This window comes from Frankliniella occidentalis, unplaced genomic scaffold, assembly GCF_000697945.3.
Source record: "Frankliniella occidentalis isolate FOCC.00 unplaced genomic scaffold, Focc_3.1 Scaffold5, whole genome shotgun sequence".
NCBI classification, from domain to species: Eukaryota; Metazoa; Arthropoda; class Insecta; order Thysanoptera; family Thripidae; genus Frankliniella; species Frankliniella occidentalis.
This window is the reverse complement of record NW_026267135.1, coordinates 1080281-1100639: the sequence shown is the minus strand read 5'-3', so window position 1 is coordinate 1100639 and position 20359 is coordinate 1080281. Positions and strand designations below refer to the sequence as shown.

General features: G+C 37.5%; 2 protein-coding genes across 3 annotated transcripts in view; one reads left to right on the top strand and one right to left on the bottom strand.

Moving 5' to 3' along the window:
• LOC113214281 (uncharacterized) overlaps positions 1-472 on the top strand; it is a 12417-nt gene extending 11945 nt beyond the window's left edge. For both annotated transcript variants that reach the window (XM_052269803.1, XM_052269798.1), the window contains exon 23: positions 168-472. In XM_052269803.1, the coding sequence (XP_052125763.1) occupies positions 168-260 (93 nt within the window). In that variant the 3' untranslated portion in view covers positions 261-472. The remainder of the gene's footprint in view (positions 1-167) is intronic.
• Positions 473-994: 522 nt separating this feature from the next.
• Positions 995-20359, bottom strand: part of LOC113214282 (single-stranded DNA-binding protein 3) — a gene marked incomplete in the record, with an annotated part of 54012 nt that continues 34647 nt past the window's right edge. Inside the window, 14 exon segments of the mRNA XM_052269828.1 lie at positions 995-5205; positions 9827-10012; positions 10134-10204; positions 11052-11117; positions 12039-12099; positions 12206-12244; positions 12333-12571; positions 13603-13632; positions 14639-14690; positions 14774-14854; positions 16954-17055; positions 18782-18868; positions 18971-19012; positions 19090-19174. Coding sequence (XP_052125788.1) covers positions 5101-5205; positions 9827-10012; positions 10134-10204; positions 11052-11117; positions 12039-12099; positions 12206-12244; positions 12333-12571; positions 13603-13632; positions 14639-14690; positions 14774-14854; positions 16954-17055; positions 18782-18868; positions 18971-19012; positions 19090-19174 — 1246 coding nt within the window.

Sequence of the window (20359 nt, the reverse complement as noted above, 5' to 3'; positions counted from 1 at the left end):
TGCACTCACTTACGCACACACTCGCACACACACACACATTCACGCTCACAAGCATTCACCATTCAATCTCTAAAAGCAGTCCATCACACACAAGAACTCTGTGTCTTACATTCTTACATATTTTTGATTTTTTTTTTTAATAATTTACTGTCACACTTATTTTGCAGGTACCAGAAGTCTTATTTAGGAATGTATATGACAGACTTCCTCCAAACCCAACATTTTCTACCCTAAGCTCAAGCCAGCTGAGCAGCACCTGAAAAAGTAATACCAAAAAGTCAAATAGTTTGGTCCAATTTTTAAACTATTCGTGTTTGTGACTCTTTCTTTCAAACTTGAGTACCTGTGAAAAGAAATGTCATAAACGTCTAAATACTTCAACCAGCCTCAAAGTATGGCAAAAAGCTATTGAAGATGTGGTTTGTTGTCAATAACTTCCCTTAGAAAAGTTTTGTATTTTTCCATTTGTAAACTCAATCTAGTAGAAAAGAGCTGAAGAAGACTCTCATAAAATAGTTATGTCTAAAGTTCTTGAGTGCCTGGTAAAAATGAGTTCTACTATAAGATCTGCATAGAATGATGTGGTTATCTGAATGGCAGTGTTTTTATATTTTAATGAGAGAATGTGTAAATGTAAGTGTGAGTGAGTGAGTATAAGCGGTATTTATTTAATACTAACTGATCCTTCTCATGATGTTCAATTTCCCAGTAGCACATAGGGCCGGAAGTAGGCAGGTGATTACAAACTACTTCCTTTGCCCAAATACTTCAAAATGTACAGAGCACTAGAGATGTAAGCACCATATATATAAGTGCTGTAAATTTTTATCAATAATTTTGTTTTAAGTTGCACAAGAGAGTACTGAATTCACGAAACTACCTATCTACCTTCCAGAATAAAGTCTTTGCCAACATACTAAATAATTATTTGACTCAGCTTGAAATGTGATATTTACGTAGATGACAAGTACGATTGATGAATAAGACACAATACTACACCATTCTTTCATTTATTTAAAAATGCCACACATAATCACAATGATAATAATAATAATAATGATCATAATAATCAATAATAATCATTATAATAGAATATTCTCCATGAGTCTACTTTATACATTGTATCCTACCATATCTATAAGTCAACTTCACCAACATTTCTGGCAAGAGATGCTGAAATAGTTTTAATAATTTATTTCAATGGAACGTCTCAAATTGCGGCACAAATTTCTATGCAAAATCCATTTAACAAAAACAAAATAATAAAAAAGAGATATAGCTTAATCCACTCATGTCTTCAGAACTAGATTGGTAAAGAAAATTAATAACACAAATAGCCAATGGGAACCTTGCCATCATTCCTTGAACTTCATAAAAAAGTTTATGGAATAACATTTTACAGAGGAAAATTGATACAACTACAGCATATTCTTTGGCCACATCATTGTTTTGCTTAAATAACCGCAGGGTTGGCCTTCATAAACTACATAGATAGTACTCCTTCAAATAAGTGTGTTTACTTGAAATGAAAAATAATTTCAATCAATAAAGAATTTTTATAGTTGTTCCCTTTATCAGGGTTTGAAAAAGTACTGTTTACATAGTTGATGCAGAAAAGGAACATTTTTTAAGGATACAATTCCTAAGCGATGAATGATACATGTCATATCACTGATATTTCTCAATAATACTGTAAAGGTGCTGAGGCTTGTCAAAAAGAAAAAAATGTTTTCTTCCAAAGCATTTGGCAAATTTAAATTCAATTATGAAGGAATTGGACCACTCGAGCTGCTTTAGCGGGTAGTTCCCTTACAAAGGGGTATTAATATTGAAATATAATACTGGGCAAAATTAAACCCATTCATTCATTCGATTGGGAAAAACTTTGAAGTGTATCATATTGTTTCCAACCATCAAATGCAAATTCAATCAAAGTAGCTTTGGCGACCAAACAAAATATGCATTTTACAGTTGCAGCCATAAAATGTTCTCCCAATGGTACATCACCACATTCATTGTATGAAGAATAAATAAAATGTCCAATCCTTACTGAACAGTTACTCGCAGAAAGAAACCCCTATACCATATAAAAATTGACTTAGTGAATGATGTCTACATTACTACCAACCACCTGAAGCTCTTGACATCAGAAATTAAAATAGATAAAGGGGGATACTGTAAATAAGGAATGACCATTTAAAAAAAAAGAAAAAATTAGTCCATGAACTACAGAAGCCTCAACTGCTTATTGCATTCTAAAAGCAATGAGCGAAAGACTTCTAAGCATAATGTCTTCTGTAAACTGGAATTTGCTTATGGTGGATGGGGTCATAGATGACATAATTTTAGAATTAGAGTTTTGTGTCATATGCAGCAAGAATTCCCATGTAAGTTCGACCAATCATTGCAAGATCTGCTAGGAGATTCTCTCGAAAGCCATCTCTCATCTCTAAGACGAAAATACATGTATTAATTTTTTTAAATTAAACAAAACCTAAAGCTCACATACATGAAAAGACTTCTATCTTGAAAGTGTATTCATAACAAAGAATGCCACATTTAACAGAAATTCTCAGTATGTTTGTGAGTAACATGTCAGTAATTAGTCCTGACAAGTGTCATTAAACATGCATGTGCATGAAAAATTTATTAGCTATCACATGTGACCAGGTCTAAGGCCCAAAATTTTTAAAGATAAAATCCATTAGAACCACCAGATTTCCAATATCAAAATACTTCAGACAAAAAAAAAACACCATCTTCTTTTGTGACACCGGAATAGCAAGGAATAGCTCTGCTAAGCATTTTGAGTATGAACAACAATAGCTCGAACAGTACTGAAAGAGCTGTTCAACTGCTTATAGCTTAAGTATTTATCAAGAGTCTGCCTGTCTGCAAGCCTTTAGGAAGTAGGGCTCATAACGCTTTTATAAATTAAATAATGATTCCAATCTTCACTATTGCTTTGTACACATGTAGGTAATAGTTTCGGTAATCAACAAGTGAACAAGTAATTTTTGAACTATCAAAATATTTACATCTCATAGTAAACTTTCAGTTATGCATTCAATTGAGTTAGAATGCTTACTGTGATGTTCTAGTGTTTAATGTGGTCTGTCAACATAAGGTATATACAGTGGAAGAGGTGCATGGAAAAGTAGGAAGAAAGACATTGTCTTACTGTGATGCCAAACAACAACTAACTGGTACTTATGGATTTTAGTTCTACGACTTGGGCATTGATTGGTCAATTGATTGCACTGCCTTCTAACGCAAGAGTGTCAACAAACTAGCCAGCATCTTAGCAATGGCTGTAATAGAGAGAAAAAAAAAACAGAGGTGAAGTATTTTTGGTAGTAGTGTTGGCAGCATCACTGAAAAGAGATGTCCAATAGTTATCCAAATACATTGTCATAAATAAGAACAGTATCCGCAAAAGTGAATGCACCCCATATTGCCTTAATATACCAAATTTTGTGTAAATGGTAACTCAGACTTTCCACATGGTATGTACACCTTTCCAAACCAGACTTGGCCAAATAATAATTTGGGACCAATCTGATTGGATGGTAGACAAATTTCATTACTAGGCATTATCGCAGAGCTCACTCATACACATACATCCAGCTGCACCACACAAATATGTATCCATGCACTCACTTACGCACACACTCGCACACACACACACATTCACGCTCACAAGCATTCACCATTCAATCTCTAAAAGCAGTCCATCACACACAAGAGAACCTCTGTGAATCTAAAAAATGATTTCAGCTGCCCAACTTTACATTTCTAATTGTGTGGGCCAATGGCAAAAATAAAGAAAGAAAAGCAACATTTTATAAACCATATTGCTTTTATACAAACGAAATTCTACTTTGCTAGTAATAGACATGTAATTACAATAATAAGATTTGGGAGGACAATCATTTGGTCCTTAAAGAGGCACAGCATTTGCGATTTCCAGCACAAATACCCAATCATTAAATTATAGATATGTTGCAGAGAGATCATGCTCAAAATAGGACCAGCCTTAAGATAACTGATGCTGTTTAAGCCTATGAGCTTTACCTTTGGCAACATAAAAGGTGATACACCAATGATAGATTTGTACTCAAGAGGTTCACTTGCACAGGAAGAGAGAAAGTGGAAAAAAAAGGGCAGTGACATGAACATGTAGCTTTCATTGCTACAGGCAAAATAATTATTTACGAATTATAAAATAACATAACATAAATTAACTACAGCTTTCCACAGAGCAAGTCATGCAGTAAATATCAATAAACTGACTCGTTTCTAGTACAATCTTTTAAAAACTGAAACATAAAAACAATTTAAGAGTAAAGTAAATGATAATAATTTATAAATAACAACACAAAATTCTGGTTATAAAATTTAAATATCTGTAGTGAGAAAAAACTGACAAATAAGGTGATTCTTGGTGGGCATAATTTGTGATGTAGCAAACCAGGGAGATGGAGGAGCTCAAATATTGATAAATTAACTCATTCACTCACACATTCTCACAAGCCAGAAAATCACAATGGCTGCTTTCATTTACAAGAAAAAAAAAAGAAAAAAAAAACAACAACTGGCGACTCACAGACACGTGCAAAAACTTGCGCGCACACATTCAGGCACATTCTCTGTTTACATTCTATTTCCTCATCTCTATCACACTTCCAAAAATACAATTAAGAATCAGATTGCAAGTCTGATGAATATAGGAACATAAATACAATATATGCACAAAAACTGCAGCTATAGAGAGATAAGATTGAACCACTCCTAAAATGGAATGATCGATTTTAAAATAGAAACAGGGTTTAAGTATCGAACTGATAATTATTCCTCAGGCTGCTCCCACTCGTAACATGGATAAAATGATTTTGGTGACTAGTCACTAAGGAAGAAGGAAACAATAGAATCCACACATTTTGGCAACCACCCTTTGAAGTTGATTTTGAAAGGAATTGGAGACATAAGACACTGCAATCTGATTTTCACAGGCGGGTGGTAATGGAGGAGCGAGGCAGAGGTAAAGGGATGAGGCATCGGCCGCTGCCTGATCAATCCTCATAGAAGTGGAACTGGGTGTTATTGCATGAAATGGTCTGGATAGTCCGAGTCTTTCTCAAACCTCTTGGCTTCTTCCTGCATACTTTCCTTAATTTTCAGAATGGCTGCTGATTCATTTTGATCCTGAAATAAGAAATTATCTTGATGTACACTCAAAAAATTTTTTTTGTTCACATCAACAAGAGCAAGATGATCACTTATCAATTGACAGCAGATGATTTACATGTACCCGATTCAATTTGCAAGATATTGCAAGATGCAAACTACAAAGAATCTACAAAAAAAAAAATTCAAAGCAAACAAAGAAAAAAGAATGAATTTTGAAATCATGCAACACACCCTTCTTGAATGTGAGTGTGATGGACATGTTAATATGTGTTGGGGCAGTAGGGAGGGTTTCCGCCCACTCTATGAAGGCACACACACAACTGGTAATATGCTTTCAAAAATATCTTTAATTACAAAAAGAAATTTACACTTATTCCCAAAGCAACAATTCTTCTTTACATTAAAATAAATAATTGTTTTAAGGCTCATTGAATGACAACAGTTTAACAGGATACATTGTCTGGCTGCCAATTGCCTCCCAACTCCCCAGCACATGTCACACATGTCCCCACATACATCACCATCATGAGGGAAAGTTTAAAAATTTTCAGGACTGGAAAAGTGAAAGCCAAAAGAATTTGATGGTGGCATACGAACATTGCCTTTGAAGCTGTATATTAAGCTTCAGAAAGGGCAGTACTGAGATCCATATCATATTACTTTATCAAAAAAAATCCAAAAAGTTTTCTTTCCAACATCTAAAGCAAGGATTCAGAAAGATGAGCAGGGATGGTCGCAAGTTGAGCTTTATCGTACAATTCTTTTTTCAGTTTAGGGTGCACGGAAGCAAAGAAGGCCTAAAAAGCTGTTTTAAAACGTGTGCATGTAAAAGCTACAAGACTGGCTTAATAACCTCCTTTTAAAATAGAGCAGTAAACCTGATACTTTAAACTGGGAACCCAGTAGAAGAAGCTGAGTAATATTTTAACATCTCAATGACAAAAGACAAAAATTCGAAAAGGTGTAAATTTTTAAAACAAGGGGGCAAAAGAAAAAGCGCGCAAAACATTTTCTTTTTTTAAAGTTAAGTCTGCTTTTAGCTTTAGGTTTACAGAACCATCACTGCTCTACTTTCGGAAGGAATCAAACCTAGATTAATGTACAGTAAATGAAGGAAAACGTTAAAATAAAGAAAGCTGTAAAGAAATAGGTGACTATTAAGCTGAGAAGTTGGGAGGATAAAGGCTTTGTAACCAATTCAACATCTGACCTTTACACAATATAAGGCATATGTTGCCTTGCTGCAGTTCTAGTTTTGAAGATGAAAGAGAATCTAAATATGCTAGCACAAAACCCCAAACAACATGTACGAGTTTCTGCAAATATAAATTTTAAGCCAAACATTACAATGATCTAGTAGATAATAGCTCCTGAGATGATCTAGGCTGCAGCAAAACAAAGAACAGCTGATCATGCATTGTGTGAGAAATAATCTCACACGTTTATAAATAAATGTTCAGTGCAGTCGAAATAATTGTCCCTAAGTTAATTGTGATGATTTGCAAATCTGGAAGGGGAAAGCTCCACCTTCAACAAACAACATGCATTTTAAATCAATAATGGTGGAATATTGGGCAATCCCTTATCCGCCAGCACTGAACATATGGGGAATCGGGCTATCAGGTCATGCAAACAACATAAGATTTGAGAACATATTGAAAAGTTTTCAAAGGGTGAGCTATCAACTAACACATCTTGTGAATAAAATAACAGCCCCAAATGCTCAAAAATGTAAACATAAGATCACGATCAATGAAACTGTTTCACAAATCACATGCAAAGAGGTAGATTCTGTGAACCTTTTACGTTAACTTCAAGTGCTCCAGAGCAACCCCCTCCCCCTCCCCCTCTTTTCCCCTCCTCTGAAAAAATTGAAATAAATAAGAGTCTAACATACCCACTAATGAGGCACAACCTAAAAAAGTACTAGCAAATACTCAAGTTCAATTTTACATTCATTGTTGGACTTATGCCTCGAAAGTGTCTCAATGTCTCATATGTTACTGAAAATAACCACATCCATTTGTACTTAGTAGGTATGTTGGATTCCTACTCCAACTAAAACATTTTCAACGAGCAGAAGTCCAAAATGTTTCCTCATATATATTACCCTGTCAATATACTCTGGAAAATCCAAAGTTATCACAACCAAATAATTTGAAGTTACTGATGAGTTTCAAATGAGATTCTTCTGCACAGAATAGCATTTCTATTATAAACCATTTCCCAGTAAACTCCAAAAATACAGTACAAACGAACTGCATGTACTACAGTGCACTAACATGAAGTCCATAAAAACAACCAGTGTAAAACCTCAAATATTGAAGGAAAAAACATTTCTCAGAATTAAACATGAAGATAACGGTTCTCATAAAGACTAATGGAACCTGTATTCTAAATATGGCAAGCTCATGGCCTTGACTTCAAAATCATAAAAAACAAAATTAACTCAAAAGAATTAAAGAAATGGTTTTGAAGAATGGAGATGTCTAACACTAAAACTTAAAACCCACAATTCAATGCTCACCCATTTCAAAAAAGTTAAAGAGAAAATGAAAAATTAGGATGTGTTGTCCTGTTAAATTTTGCCCAAACTATTTTAGAATCATCAGAAAGGAGCCAAAAATTTGAAAATATACACGCATTAGAGAGACAAATCCTATGTAAGAATGTCATTAATCAAGGATTAAAACTAATCCATCACAGAATGACAAATCAGGCTCGTGCCCAGTCTTAACAAAAATACAACAAATACTATTTGTCAGATAACTGGGGGAGAAATCAACTAGATATGATTAAAATCACTAACCACAAAGTAGGTTACAAGAACCCCACAACAACCATACATTCACAACCATTTAAAGTAAAAGTAAACAAAAGAAAAAGATTAAAGTCAAATTTCAAAAATTAAGTAGACATGATTGTATTTACATATTTACAAATAGTGAACAAAACATAAAAGCACTGGACACTTAAAGAAGCACCTAAGAATAGTAAGTACAGTCAAAACAAATATAGCATAGTGCAAGTGGCTTCAGTAGGCATCACAGGCCAACAGCTTCAAAGCTCGATTTGTCTCCTGACTAGCAACTGTCAGCAATCCTAGCAGAGTCTAATCTCATTTCCTTTGTAAATTAAGAAAAGCACCAAATTCATTTTAAAAGATTAGATAAAAAGTAACAGGTAATAATTCCCTAAAAGGAATTCGTATGTCTCAGCATGTGGTAGCTTTAAAGATCGATAAAAGAAATTGTATGCTAAGATTGAAAAATACTTAGTAATGATCAACATGAATTGAGAGCATAATAAAAAACAAACAAACATGGCTCCAAATTCTGAAGACACCACAGAAACATCTGATTATTTCATGAACAAGGTGCTTGATCCAAATCACTTCTGAGCGAAAAAAATGAGAATTAGGTCATTTAATTGAACTGATTCAGGTGTTACCTATCAAACTACACACTAATATGTGCTTAGTAGAAGAAAAAAGAGACTTTATATCATGTAGAGTGGCGACTCGAGATCATTTCATGTTAGACGTTCTCACATCCTTGCAGAATACTAATCGAACAAAATGGTTGTGAGGTCTCTTACTAGAATTCCAACTGAACTAAATAAGACTAAGGACTATAGCAACTCATTCAGTTAGCACAGAATGGTGAACATAATAGTATCACATATCAAAATCTCCAGTGAAAACTTAAGTAAGCCATAAATATTGCCAGAGGCATAGCTATCTCATGTTCTCCCTAACTCCAAGATCCTACTTAAAGCCTCATTGGCCATCACGAAGAATGCTGGGCTCATTGAGTGCCAGTTGATATTTTTGTTTGGAATATCATACATCATGAAAATTCACCATTTAGATTTTGGTCTGTATGCTATGGGTAGGAAAGGAATTCTTACGGGATGTGAGATGTAAATGAAATGTTCCAGCGTCGCAACTCCTACTATAAAATTTCCAAAGATAGTTTTAAAAATTGAGCAAAAATGTTTGCAGGCTTGAGACATCACATGCTTCCTTGTACAGATTTTAAGTAGCCTGTCTCCAGCAAAAATCACATTTTATGTAGCACTGATATTTACAGCAAGTGATGCAATTGCTTGAATTAGTTTAATATCATTACATCTCCAAAATTGAAAGGAGAGGTGGTATGTTTAAGTTACTTTTTAAATAAGCAACTGCAAACACCAGAAATTTACTAAGTATTATCTTAATGAAAGATTAGAGATAAAATATTATACAAAAATAGAATTAATGTTGTTATGAAGAAGAACTAATACTTGGCCAAATGAGTCAAAAGGAGCTTAAGCCACATACACAATTCCTAGTTCTCAATGCATGGGCTTGAAACAGATGAAAACTAAGGATCAATAAAACTTAACACAACTACAAGAGAGCAACACCAGTAATCTTGGTTTTCGAAGGGCTGGGAAAACGGAGAGTCTTATCCACTAGTTATCTCTTTTCAGGTCTCTCAGATCCGAACCCATCCATTTTCCGGGCACCAATACCACAAGAAGCCAAGAGGAGCAAGTGCCATGGAGGAGCTGGGACGACATGCTACGCGATTCTATGCGATCCTACGCGATGCTACGAGTCGGGGAAGTATCCGCCTCCTCCCATACTCACATTTTCGCCCGGGCCTCCGAAGCCCCCAAGATTGTAGTCACCCATTCCACTGCCGCTGTCTTCCCTCGGAGTGCCCGGCCCGCCGTTGGCTGGCGAGTTCTTCATACCATCCAGCCCGTCACCGTTCATCACGGGTCCCATGGGCCCCATGGGCCCACCTTCAGAACCTCCACCCATAGGGAAGTCCTGCAATCACATACGAAGGGAAGATTACACATACGGTACACACTTCATAAAGGTCTTTTTAAATCACACAGAAATGCAATGGAGAGTACAGTTCGGGTTTAAGAGAGGAAATGATACTTACTCCAGGCATATTTCCACCAGGAACAGGTTTCATCATTGTGTACATATTTTCTCCTCCTGAATTTGATGAGTCTGCAACAAGAGAAATTAGATGTAAAACTCATGGTACATCAAAATTACTTCTAACATTAATTGAACTAAGAAGACAGCTAGAAAGTAGGAAATTAGAGGTACAGTGTAGGAAGTAAAACTGATTTACCATAAACAAAAAAGAAGTAAACAAAGAAAACAGACTATAAAACTGAGTCATGCATGACAGCCCATGGTGAAAATTTTTACAGAACATTAGTACAGTATTTGGAGGCATTTACAGTAAGTTGGAATTTGTAGGTATGTACCGTATTTGAAAGAGAACCAATAGTTAAAACATAAAAACACTAAATTAACAGTTTCTCCAATCTTTTAACGCTACAACGTTAAAAAGTGAGGAGAAACATGCAGAATGAAGATTGGCAACTGAAAACAAGAATGCATCAGTTAAAGCAGTAGTACGTACTACTATGTACAGCTTTAAAGCTCATAACAAGTAGAAGCTGTTGAGGTACTTTTTTTAACCTTAGACCTTGTGTACACACCCAAGTGAGACCAAGATACACAAAATTTGAGAAAGGCAAGCGAGTCTCAGTAAGCAACTGCCAAAGAAAGCAATCAGCACAGATAGTCTTGAGTGTTCACACAAGGGTCATGGGTACATTTTTGAAATATAACGATCAAATTTTTCTTTGGAGGTTGGTAAGTTAAAAAAAAATTAATAAGTTCGATAAAATGTGAGTGAGAAGAAATGTTGACACAAACATATACTAAGTACTAAATTGTTCCCGTAATTTTCAGATTTTCAGCACAGTAGCAAACAGGCCTACAGATTTATGATACCGGTATTGATAAAAATATTTGTGCTGCCAGAAAAAAGATAAATCACCTTGTCTTGCGACGGGACTGGGGGTGGGCATTCGATGACTAGCAGGGGAATAAGGTCCCACAGAACCTAGAAAGAAACCAACAGTCAGTGATGCACACAGGGTTGTTGGCATCATCAGTGCCTGGAAAGTGCTGCCAATTTAGCAAACTTATACTTCAGTAGCACAAAATGCAAAGTCAGGAAGTAATGAATTAATGTGTTGCAGATAAAAAGGCAACAAAATAATTGCAGTATGCACTAAGCACACTTTAAAATATAAAACCGGTGTTGAAGAATTAGCAGAAGCTGAAGAGTTTAAAATAATAGCAGAAGACTCAAGTGAGCATAAGTTAAAACTATAAAATTGGCAACACTTCGTACACGTACTAGCTTGATACATATCATTATCAAAGGTGAAAGATGGATAAATAGAAACTATTTCCATGAATCTATTTGGCACAACAGAAATTTACTTGAAAAATATCCTTGTTAGTAACAAAACTTTGTTGATGTACAATCAACAAAGGTGTTTGCTGATAGATAACAGACTGTGCTTGGACAGTGTATATTAATCACAAATACAGATAAAGCAGCAAGCAGTTGGCATGCAACTTTTTGAGAACTACAAAGCTCCATTTATTGGACATGGACATGACAGATCAAGATAAAATCCTTGCCGTAAGACTAAACCACCATAGGTTCAGCAATAATAACATTTTTTTTAAAGTGCAAGTGGTACTTATGAACTCTACAAAATTAATCTTTTTAGATTAGAAAATAAAATTGACTGTCAACCTTTAGCCCACTTGGTTGAATAATATTTATCTATAAAGAGGTATATATTTACAAACATAATAGATTACAAAATGCATGTACATTTGGTTTGCACCCATGCACACAACCACATATTCTGTGGCAAATCATGAGTGTAAAAATAATCCAAGCAACTCAGCACGCATGTGAAATATACAATAGTTTTAAGGTTATAATCATCTTTGATTAACTTACCCTGTGGGCTAGGCATGATAGGTGTTCCTGGACCAGGAGGCCCTGATGAACCAGGAGGGCCCTACAATACAATAAAGAGCCAAAATTAGTTTTTACACTAATGAAGCAGACACATATTCATATTAGTTAGTGATGTATTGAGGAGCGATAATATAAAATGTACATACCCCATAGTTTCCAGGAGATGATGATGAGTAGCTCATAGGCTTTAAAAAGAAGAGACAGAACAGGCATTATTTTTTTTCCTAGTTACAAGCGATCACAGTGAAAAGGCTTTCAAGTATTCAAACTTACTGTAGACGTATTAGGCTGCCATTGAGGTCTTCCGGCTCCTCCCATGGCCATTCCTGGTGGCATACCTGGTCCACCTGGGCCGCCAGGCCCACCCGGCCCACCCGGGCCACCAGGTCCTAGGCTACTGTTTGGAGGGGGTCCTCTCATACCAGGACCGTACGAGCCGGGACCCATGGGACCCATGGCTGGTCCCCTAGGAGGGTTCATACGGGGGTTCATAGGGTTCATTCCAGGGGGTCCTGAGGGATAACAGGGAAAAGACGGTTAATGCATTGAAGATCACCAGATAAAAATATAGAAAGCAAATAGACGTGATAGCTATTTTGAAATAAATAAAGCACAGAGAAATTGACAATCAGATGATTGTTGCGCAACTTCACTAAAGCAGAGACTCCAAATAGAAAGAAATCTCAATTTTGTTTGCAAAAGTGGAAAATTTCAAATTTGAAAGAGGCTACTTTCACTTCGTGGAATGAGACTGAACAGAATAGATTAGGCAGAAAGCAAACTTCGAAACAGAACAAAAGCATTGATATAAGATTGAACTACGCTAGAGATAAAATATTTGGTTAGCTGAGAATTATTTGTCTTTAAGATTCCACTGCTAAAACATGAGGTATTTTAATCAAGTAACAGGTAACAAATATCTTAGGCATGCTAACTTCTGGTCACCTAGGATTGTTTCATATGGTAACAGTTTTATCACCAATTAGCTTCATGCAAAGTAACTTTCCATAGAAGTCAAGATTTGACATGCAAGAGGATTCATGTGATTATCAAATCAGAGGAAAATGAATAGTGACTATGCCACTAAGTGGTTGAGTGGTGTTTTGCTTTTATGATAGATAATTAATTGTACCTAAGGAAAGTGATTTCTTTTTTAAATTTCTTTTTTTAATTGCCTTGCTTAAACACACACAAAAAAAAATGAAAGCAAAAGAGAACTCCAGAGACTTTTGTTGGTTCATTTTTCAAATGCGGACAGATGAAATACCTGTACTATTTTGATGGCATCCACTTTCTTAATAGTTTCCTTTACTCTTTTACATAATTTGAGTGAAAGTGGTAATTTACTAAGTTCAATATGTGCAAAGGGTATAACATTTTTAAAAAAGAAAAAGAGAAAAAAAGAATAATAATAAAATGGACTGGAGATGGCAGGCATGGTGGCAGGCAGGCAGACAGTGAAAGGCTTAAAGATAAGGCAGCATGTGAGACAAAGTGAGCAGGCAATGGTACCAATGGGACGAAGAATAAGTTGACTGCCTACCTTGCCAACCTACATATTCTCCGCCCTCACCTGAGAAGACAGAAACAGAGCTATGTCAATGACAATTCACTCTATGTAACAGTGTAATGAAGGAAGGAACAGCCACAAATCATGCAAACATGTTGTTGACCCAATGGTATTGTTTACTGAAGTTTAAAAACACTCCATATTCAGAGCATTTTGAACAGTTAATTTGAGAATTGCTGAGAATTTAGTGAGAAAAAAAATACTCCACCAAAGAATTAACCATCCTATAGGTCTTTGAGGGACTGGTAGTCACGAGTTTTATTTAAGATCCAGGCATGAATGTGAAATTTGTGGCTACTCTAACAAAGGCTTTGAAAAAAGGGATTATGACAAATCTAACATACGGTAACAGAAATTGAGCACCAAAATTAACTTATTTCAGTGCAGGGTAGGAGGTCAAGGATGGTTGGTGTTTGGAGCTGTGAAAGGGTGACAAAAGTTATGGAGTACCTGAAACTCTAAATCATATTGAAAAGTAGGTAGTATTGTTCAAGTGACAATCCTCTCCAAGGGGACTGAATTCTTTTTAGGAAGGTCAAAATTGATAAAACTTTCTGAATGTTAAATGAATTGGACGCAACAAAAAGATAATATAATTATATCTCATGTGAACGTTTTTTAAGTTCAAAGGACTGAAATAGTGAAATGAGATGACCGATGAAGGCTAAGGGTGTGGTGCAAAGGTAAAGAATGATATTAATCAGAAATCAGATAATGATTATGATCTTTATGAAAAATCCCAGCAGAAAGTACCATGCAAAATTTTTCAAAGCTAGCTGCTCCAGGCAATTAGATGCAGAAATAGAATTTAAATTTTTAACTTGATTAGATAGGTTTTAGAGTTAATCCAGCTTTGAAGTAGTTTGAACTCTCCTCTTTTCACAAAAGTTATGTTTAAATAATATGATGAAATGGAATAGTTTGTTACCTGGAGCCAGCTAGAAATGGTATCAAGCTACCCCATCCACCGACTGCCATGCAAATGCATCCCCTATTCCAGATAACCTACCTTGCCGTGTAGGGTCCATACTGTTAGGCATCATTGGTTGACCAGGAGGCTGCTGGAACACATACATTCAAAATAATTAGCAATTATAAAAAGAGTGGTCTTGGAAGTAAAACATAAAAAAAAATATGATCTTACCCCATTAAAATCGCTACCCATATTAGGCATTCGAACTCCACCTGGTCCTCTGGGGCCTGGATACCGAGGGCCCATAAAAGGCTGTAACAAAACAATGAGTTACCATTAGATTCTCTCACTTCAAAGAACTATGATCGTATTAAAATATAGTTGGTTAAGTTTTATCTATATTTTAAAATGGAAATGTACTTAAAAATTATTAGTCTCCACTTTGAAATAATTTGAGAAAACATCATTAAGATAAAATTTAGCTTGACTTGATATTCCCACTATTGCTAGTTTTATCATTTTATTTTGTTGTTTCCTTTAGTGTACCATTTTGAAACCAACGTAATTATCTGGCTGCACAGACATGCAATTTAGTTACAGCTTGGTTAATGTGGTTTTTTAGATAGGACAGAAGAAAGAAGTGTAGTCTATAACACTCAAATCTGATTACATCTGTACGTGGCTAATAATAATCATACTGCGCAGGACTTTATAGTAAAGTTAACAACTTTATCTCTCCGTGCACTTTCAAGACATGTGACAATGTTCATAGAATAGTTGAATGCTTGCATCCCGCCACCAGTGAAGACACCTATCCTCTCCTGGAAAAGGACATAATGTACTAGTGCAGGTAAAAACCACAATTCAGAATAGGAAGATAGTTAACGATTTCACCAATCCTAGTTCTAAACTATTTGTCTGGTTTCAAAAATTTTCCTATTGTCAGAACAGTAATTGCTATCTTGGTGGTAACCAGCCTAACACTGCTATAATACTGTTGTGGAATACAGAAAATTCCTAACTTTCTTTAGCCATTCTCGACAAAAACTGAGAACATAGAGGCTGAAAATAGAAGGTTCTGTATGGATGGTTTTGAAATATCTAAAAAGTGAAACTGAGGACGACAACAACATAGCACATAATGAGTCCCTAAACAAGAATAAGTAATGTCAACCACATAAGTAAATGCAGATGTTGTAAACAAAATGTAGGGACAAGGGCTCTTGCATGACAATCTGATAAGAAACATGAAAATCTACAACACAAAAGTAATTCTGTATTGATAATTTATAAGGTTTTACTTTTCTGATAGCCCCACGTAGTCAAAAGTTTGTTGCTTCTTTGCCTAAAAATTAAATGAAAATAAAATACAACTTCTTGAAACAGATCTACAATAATTAACTGCAAATAATACACTCTACAGCTCACCAAGGCTTCAATAGTAACAATCTGTTTGCATCACACACTTTGATATATGTTACGTACTCCAAGCACATGGATTTATTTTCAGAGTGCACCTTTGAAGCCTGTGACTGGTCTACATAGTCTTGCTTGTGCAGTACATAATTGTTGATAGCATGCATTGGAGCCCGACAGATTTCTGAAAGTTTCAACCAAATAATTTCAATAAGTATATGAACTACTGATTCGACTCCACTGCACACGAAGTGTTCTATGCTGCAAATTTGGTTGTACAAAAAGCACAATGCTACATATTAACACAAAAGAACATCCCAGCAACACAAGTCAATAAGTCTCATTCACAAAGTTCACATCCATCAAATCAGTGAGACAGCTCACAGCCAATGATATTGCAACCTGAAAATATTTGTGAGGGACCACAACTGCTCTCCACTGCCACCGCTTTTCAATAAATGCATGGGGCTCAAAAGGACACCTTTTCAGAGCATCATTATTCCCACACGTGTGACTGATGTTCAAATCACTAACGCACATCAGGTTACACAGATCATAAGTACTGGGAAAAATCCACCAAAAGTAAGCAAAGGGCAAACCATGCAAGGACACAAAGACACACAACATGCAAATTGGACAGCAAAAAGCAAGCGTACTGATTTGGAATCCAGACAAGCAGTGTGGATGACAAGAGTTCTAACAAATAAGAATGAGCTCAGACTCAGTACTTTCCTTCTTTGCAATTCGGTTTGGCTGTTTTCTTTCAGCTTCCAATACAATGCTAAGTGTATAGAAGTAACAATTTGTTTGCATTCACCAAATGAATAGATAACAAAATAAATACATGCTCAACGCAGAACTTCTAAAATTATTTCATGCTTTGGCCTATTCTTCCCACAACCAAACAAGACTATCAAAGAATCATACTTAGAAGAATGAACTCAAACTGTCATTGCTAGAACTCATGCTGGTGAGTGGAATTGAACAAAACTCACCTGACTTGACATCATCTGGCTGTGAGGTGGAGGGGGCTGAGGGTGTTGAGGTGAGGGCTGAGAAGACGGATGTGTGGGGGGAGACGGCCTCATTGCCGAGTTCTGTAAAACACCACACTCGACCATTGCTAGCCACCCACAAATGCCACAGACACTGATGCTCAGATAGGCAGAACAAACTCAACCACCATTCCAAACATAAAGCAATATGGAAACTTCTCAATTTAACACAAAGCTGGGAAAACCAGAGGGGCAACTTGCACAGATGAAATATCAACAGAAGAGTAGCACAAATAATGCAGTTGTTGCTTTTCAAGCAACTGATTTTATAGAAAATAAAGCTCACTCATACTCTTAGTAGCATGTGTGTACTAAATACCACATAATAATATTAAGCGATTAAAACCACTTGTGAATCTGTTCATATGACTCATTCTCAGGAATGGTTGATTGATAGCTTGTTACTCAGATAGGACAGAAGTGAGACACAGAATTCAAAATTAACATGAGGTTAGAACTGGTAGAGACAATTCATGCAGAGGAAGTGGAAATTGTCTTGTGAGCCTGGTAGACCACATGCAAGAGACACAGGTATTGAGGATAAAATTCAGTCTAAATACTAATCATCTAGAACTGGCACCTCCTTCACCAGTATCACCATCTAAAATGAAAGGTAACCAACAATACAGACTAGATTTGTGGTAATCTGATTTTTCTCAACTTTAGTTGATTAGATTTATTTGCTTTTTTTAAATGTAATGGAGCTACCGTTGACAAAAGAATTTAAGGGGACTGCACTTCACTTATACAACAATAATGGAAACTTAATATCTGAAGTGTGAACTCTCCTTCATGTTGGATAATAGATAGTAAATCTTAGAAAAGTCTCAACAATTTCCAATTGGGGTTCAAATAGATTTGGTGTGTTTCATTTTATAACCATAGTTTGAAACACGACCTGAACTTCAGAAAACTATAATGCATGATGCCAATGTTAGAATGGAAACCACTAATAAGGGATGGGATTAAAACATTGCCGCATAAATAATCACAACACACGGTGCAATTAATTGACAAAGCACACAGGTCACAAGCTTAAGGCAGGATAGGGATCACACACACACACAAAACAACTATTGAGTGACCACAGTCATTTGACTTTCAGAGCGTGCCTTCTCTTATTCTAGATCTCAATATTAATGGATGGATTGCAGAATAGTATAAAATGACAATGGCAACTATCAAATGAATTACATCTGCAATTAATGAGTAATGGATTGATGTTTTAAATTGAGATGACCAGATCCTATTTCAAATTACTAAGAATAAATTCAAAAATGTGTTCTCTTCTGGATAAATGATTGTTAAGATTGCAAAATGCTGGCAGGGAATATTATTTTCTTGACGTGCAGACAAGGCAAGAAAAGGCCACAATGCATCATGCAATACAGCTCTCCAAAATTTACAAGGCTTATTAAGAAAACTGCGAGTCAGCAACAATAGAGCATATAAAGAAGGATCTGTAAAATAAAAACTGAAGTGGAGGGCACCAATACTAGCACCTACAAGATAAAATAAAAAAATTAGAATGATGAGGAACCTATTCAGCAATCTCACCACCTTAAAATTGACTTTGGCACTACAGGGAAAAACAATACAAATATCCTGCAGTAAAATCCTTCACCTCTACAAAATGCACATGAATCTGGAATAAGAATTTTTAAAACAAGCAAAACATATTCCAACTCCACCCAAGAATCCTGTGAAAAGACCCCATACATACATAGACCACAATAGCTATAATTACAATAACAATTTACAAACTCACCGGAAAGAACCCTGGAGGCATAGGTCCTCCTGGCATCCCGTCGTTAGGTGGCATTTGACCGAGTGGACTTGGAGCTGGACCAGCATTCTGTTTGATACAAAGAAATGATTTGAAAAAAATAACCATAATACAAAATTGAAGGAAAGTCATAATTTAATTTAACTTTCATCATAGTCTTAAGTTACTCACATGTGCGATGCCATTTACTCCATAACCAGAATTAACAAAACCCTGCAAAAGCGAAAAGTATGATGATTAATAACCGCTTCAGACATTAAGAGATAAAGCACACAAAACACGGAACTCACATAATCGTGGAACGCCTTTGCTTCACTAGAGTGTTCGCACGTATCTCTCCTCTCAGGTGCCGCGCAGTACAAATCCCAAAAGACACTGCAAAACAAAACAATAGAAGCCAAATTAACAGAGCGTCGACAGACGTGAAGTCGAGGTCGTCGGCGGGGAAAGTCAGAGTAAGTCATCGCCGATGACAATCGCAAGACTCCTGCGAGGCAGGCAACCAATCCATACACGGACGTCGGATGGTTTGCCTACGCAGCAGGCTGCGTGCCCCCTCCCTATCGCCCTCACCATCACCATCGAGATCCACATCGATGGCAGAACACCTTGCGGGTCAAAGTCCTCGGCAGACAGACGGACCGAAGGATCTGGTGGGTGCCGCCGCCGACACTCGCTGCACGCACGGCACCACCGACACCAGCGGGGGCCACGCCGCCAAGCTGGAGCAGCACAGCAGCACGGCCTCTCTCGCCCCGCACCACAGCATCCGTTAGCTGGGCATTTCTTTCGGCGCCCGCCTAGCTTCGCCCAGCTTCACCTAGCCTAGAGAAGCGGCGGCCTGCGCCGCGAGAGCCGACGCGCCGCAGTTCCGCAGTTACAATACCCCCCCTCCAGCACGTCGCCACTCTCGCAAACACCACACATTCGAGTGCCGCCGCGCCGGGCACCTCCAGCTCCAGCAGTACGCGAGTACGCTCCAGCAGGCCGCTTTCCAGTTCCAGCCTGGTTGCCATGGGCTTCCAGTCCAGCCAAGGGTTCGGGCCATGGGGTTCAGGCATAGGGTCCCACCATGGGTTCGGGCCATGGGGTTCAGGCATAGGGTCCCGCCATGCCCGCCCGTGAGAGCCCCCCCGCGGGACGGGCCGGCGCGACGCTAGGGGGGGGGGGCACTGCACACGGACTGAACAGTTTTACCGACATGATGAGGACTACGTCTAGGAGGAGCACAGCCATGGGCACAGGCACCCATGGGCCGAGGCCCAGCCTTGGGCGGAGCACAGGAAAGGGGCAGCCCGGGGTCGTAGCACGGGCTCATGACGTCAGAGGCGGCGGCGGCGGCGCGGCAGAGGGGGGGGGGGATGTAAAATACAGGAGGGATAGAAGGACTTGGGGGGAGCGTGAAAAGGAGGGGGGAGGGGGGCGCCCACGGTGGTGGCACACGATGTGGTGGTGTGTAGGCGTGTGTAGGGGTTGCAGGTCCTCCTCCGTGACGAGGAGCACCACGGCGAAGAAAGTCGCGGGGGTCACCTCCCTCATCCTGGACAAGCCCACGACGGC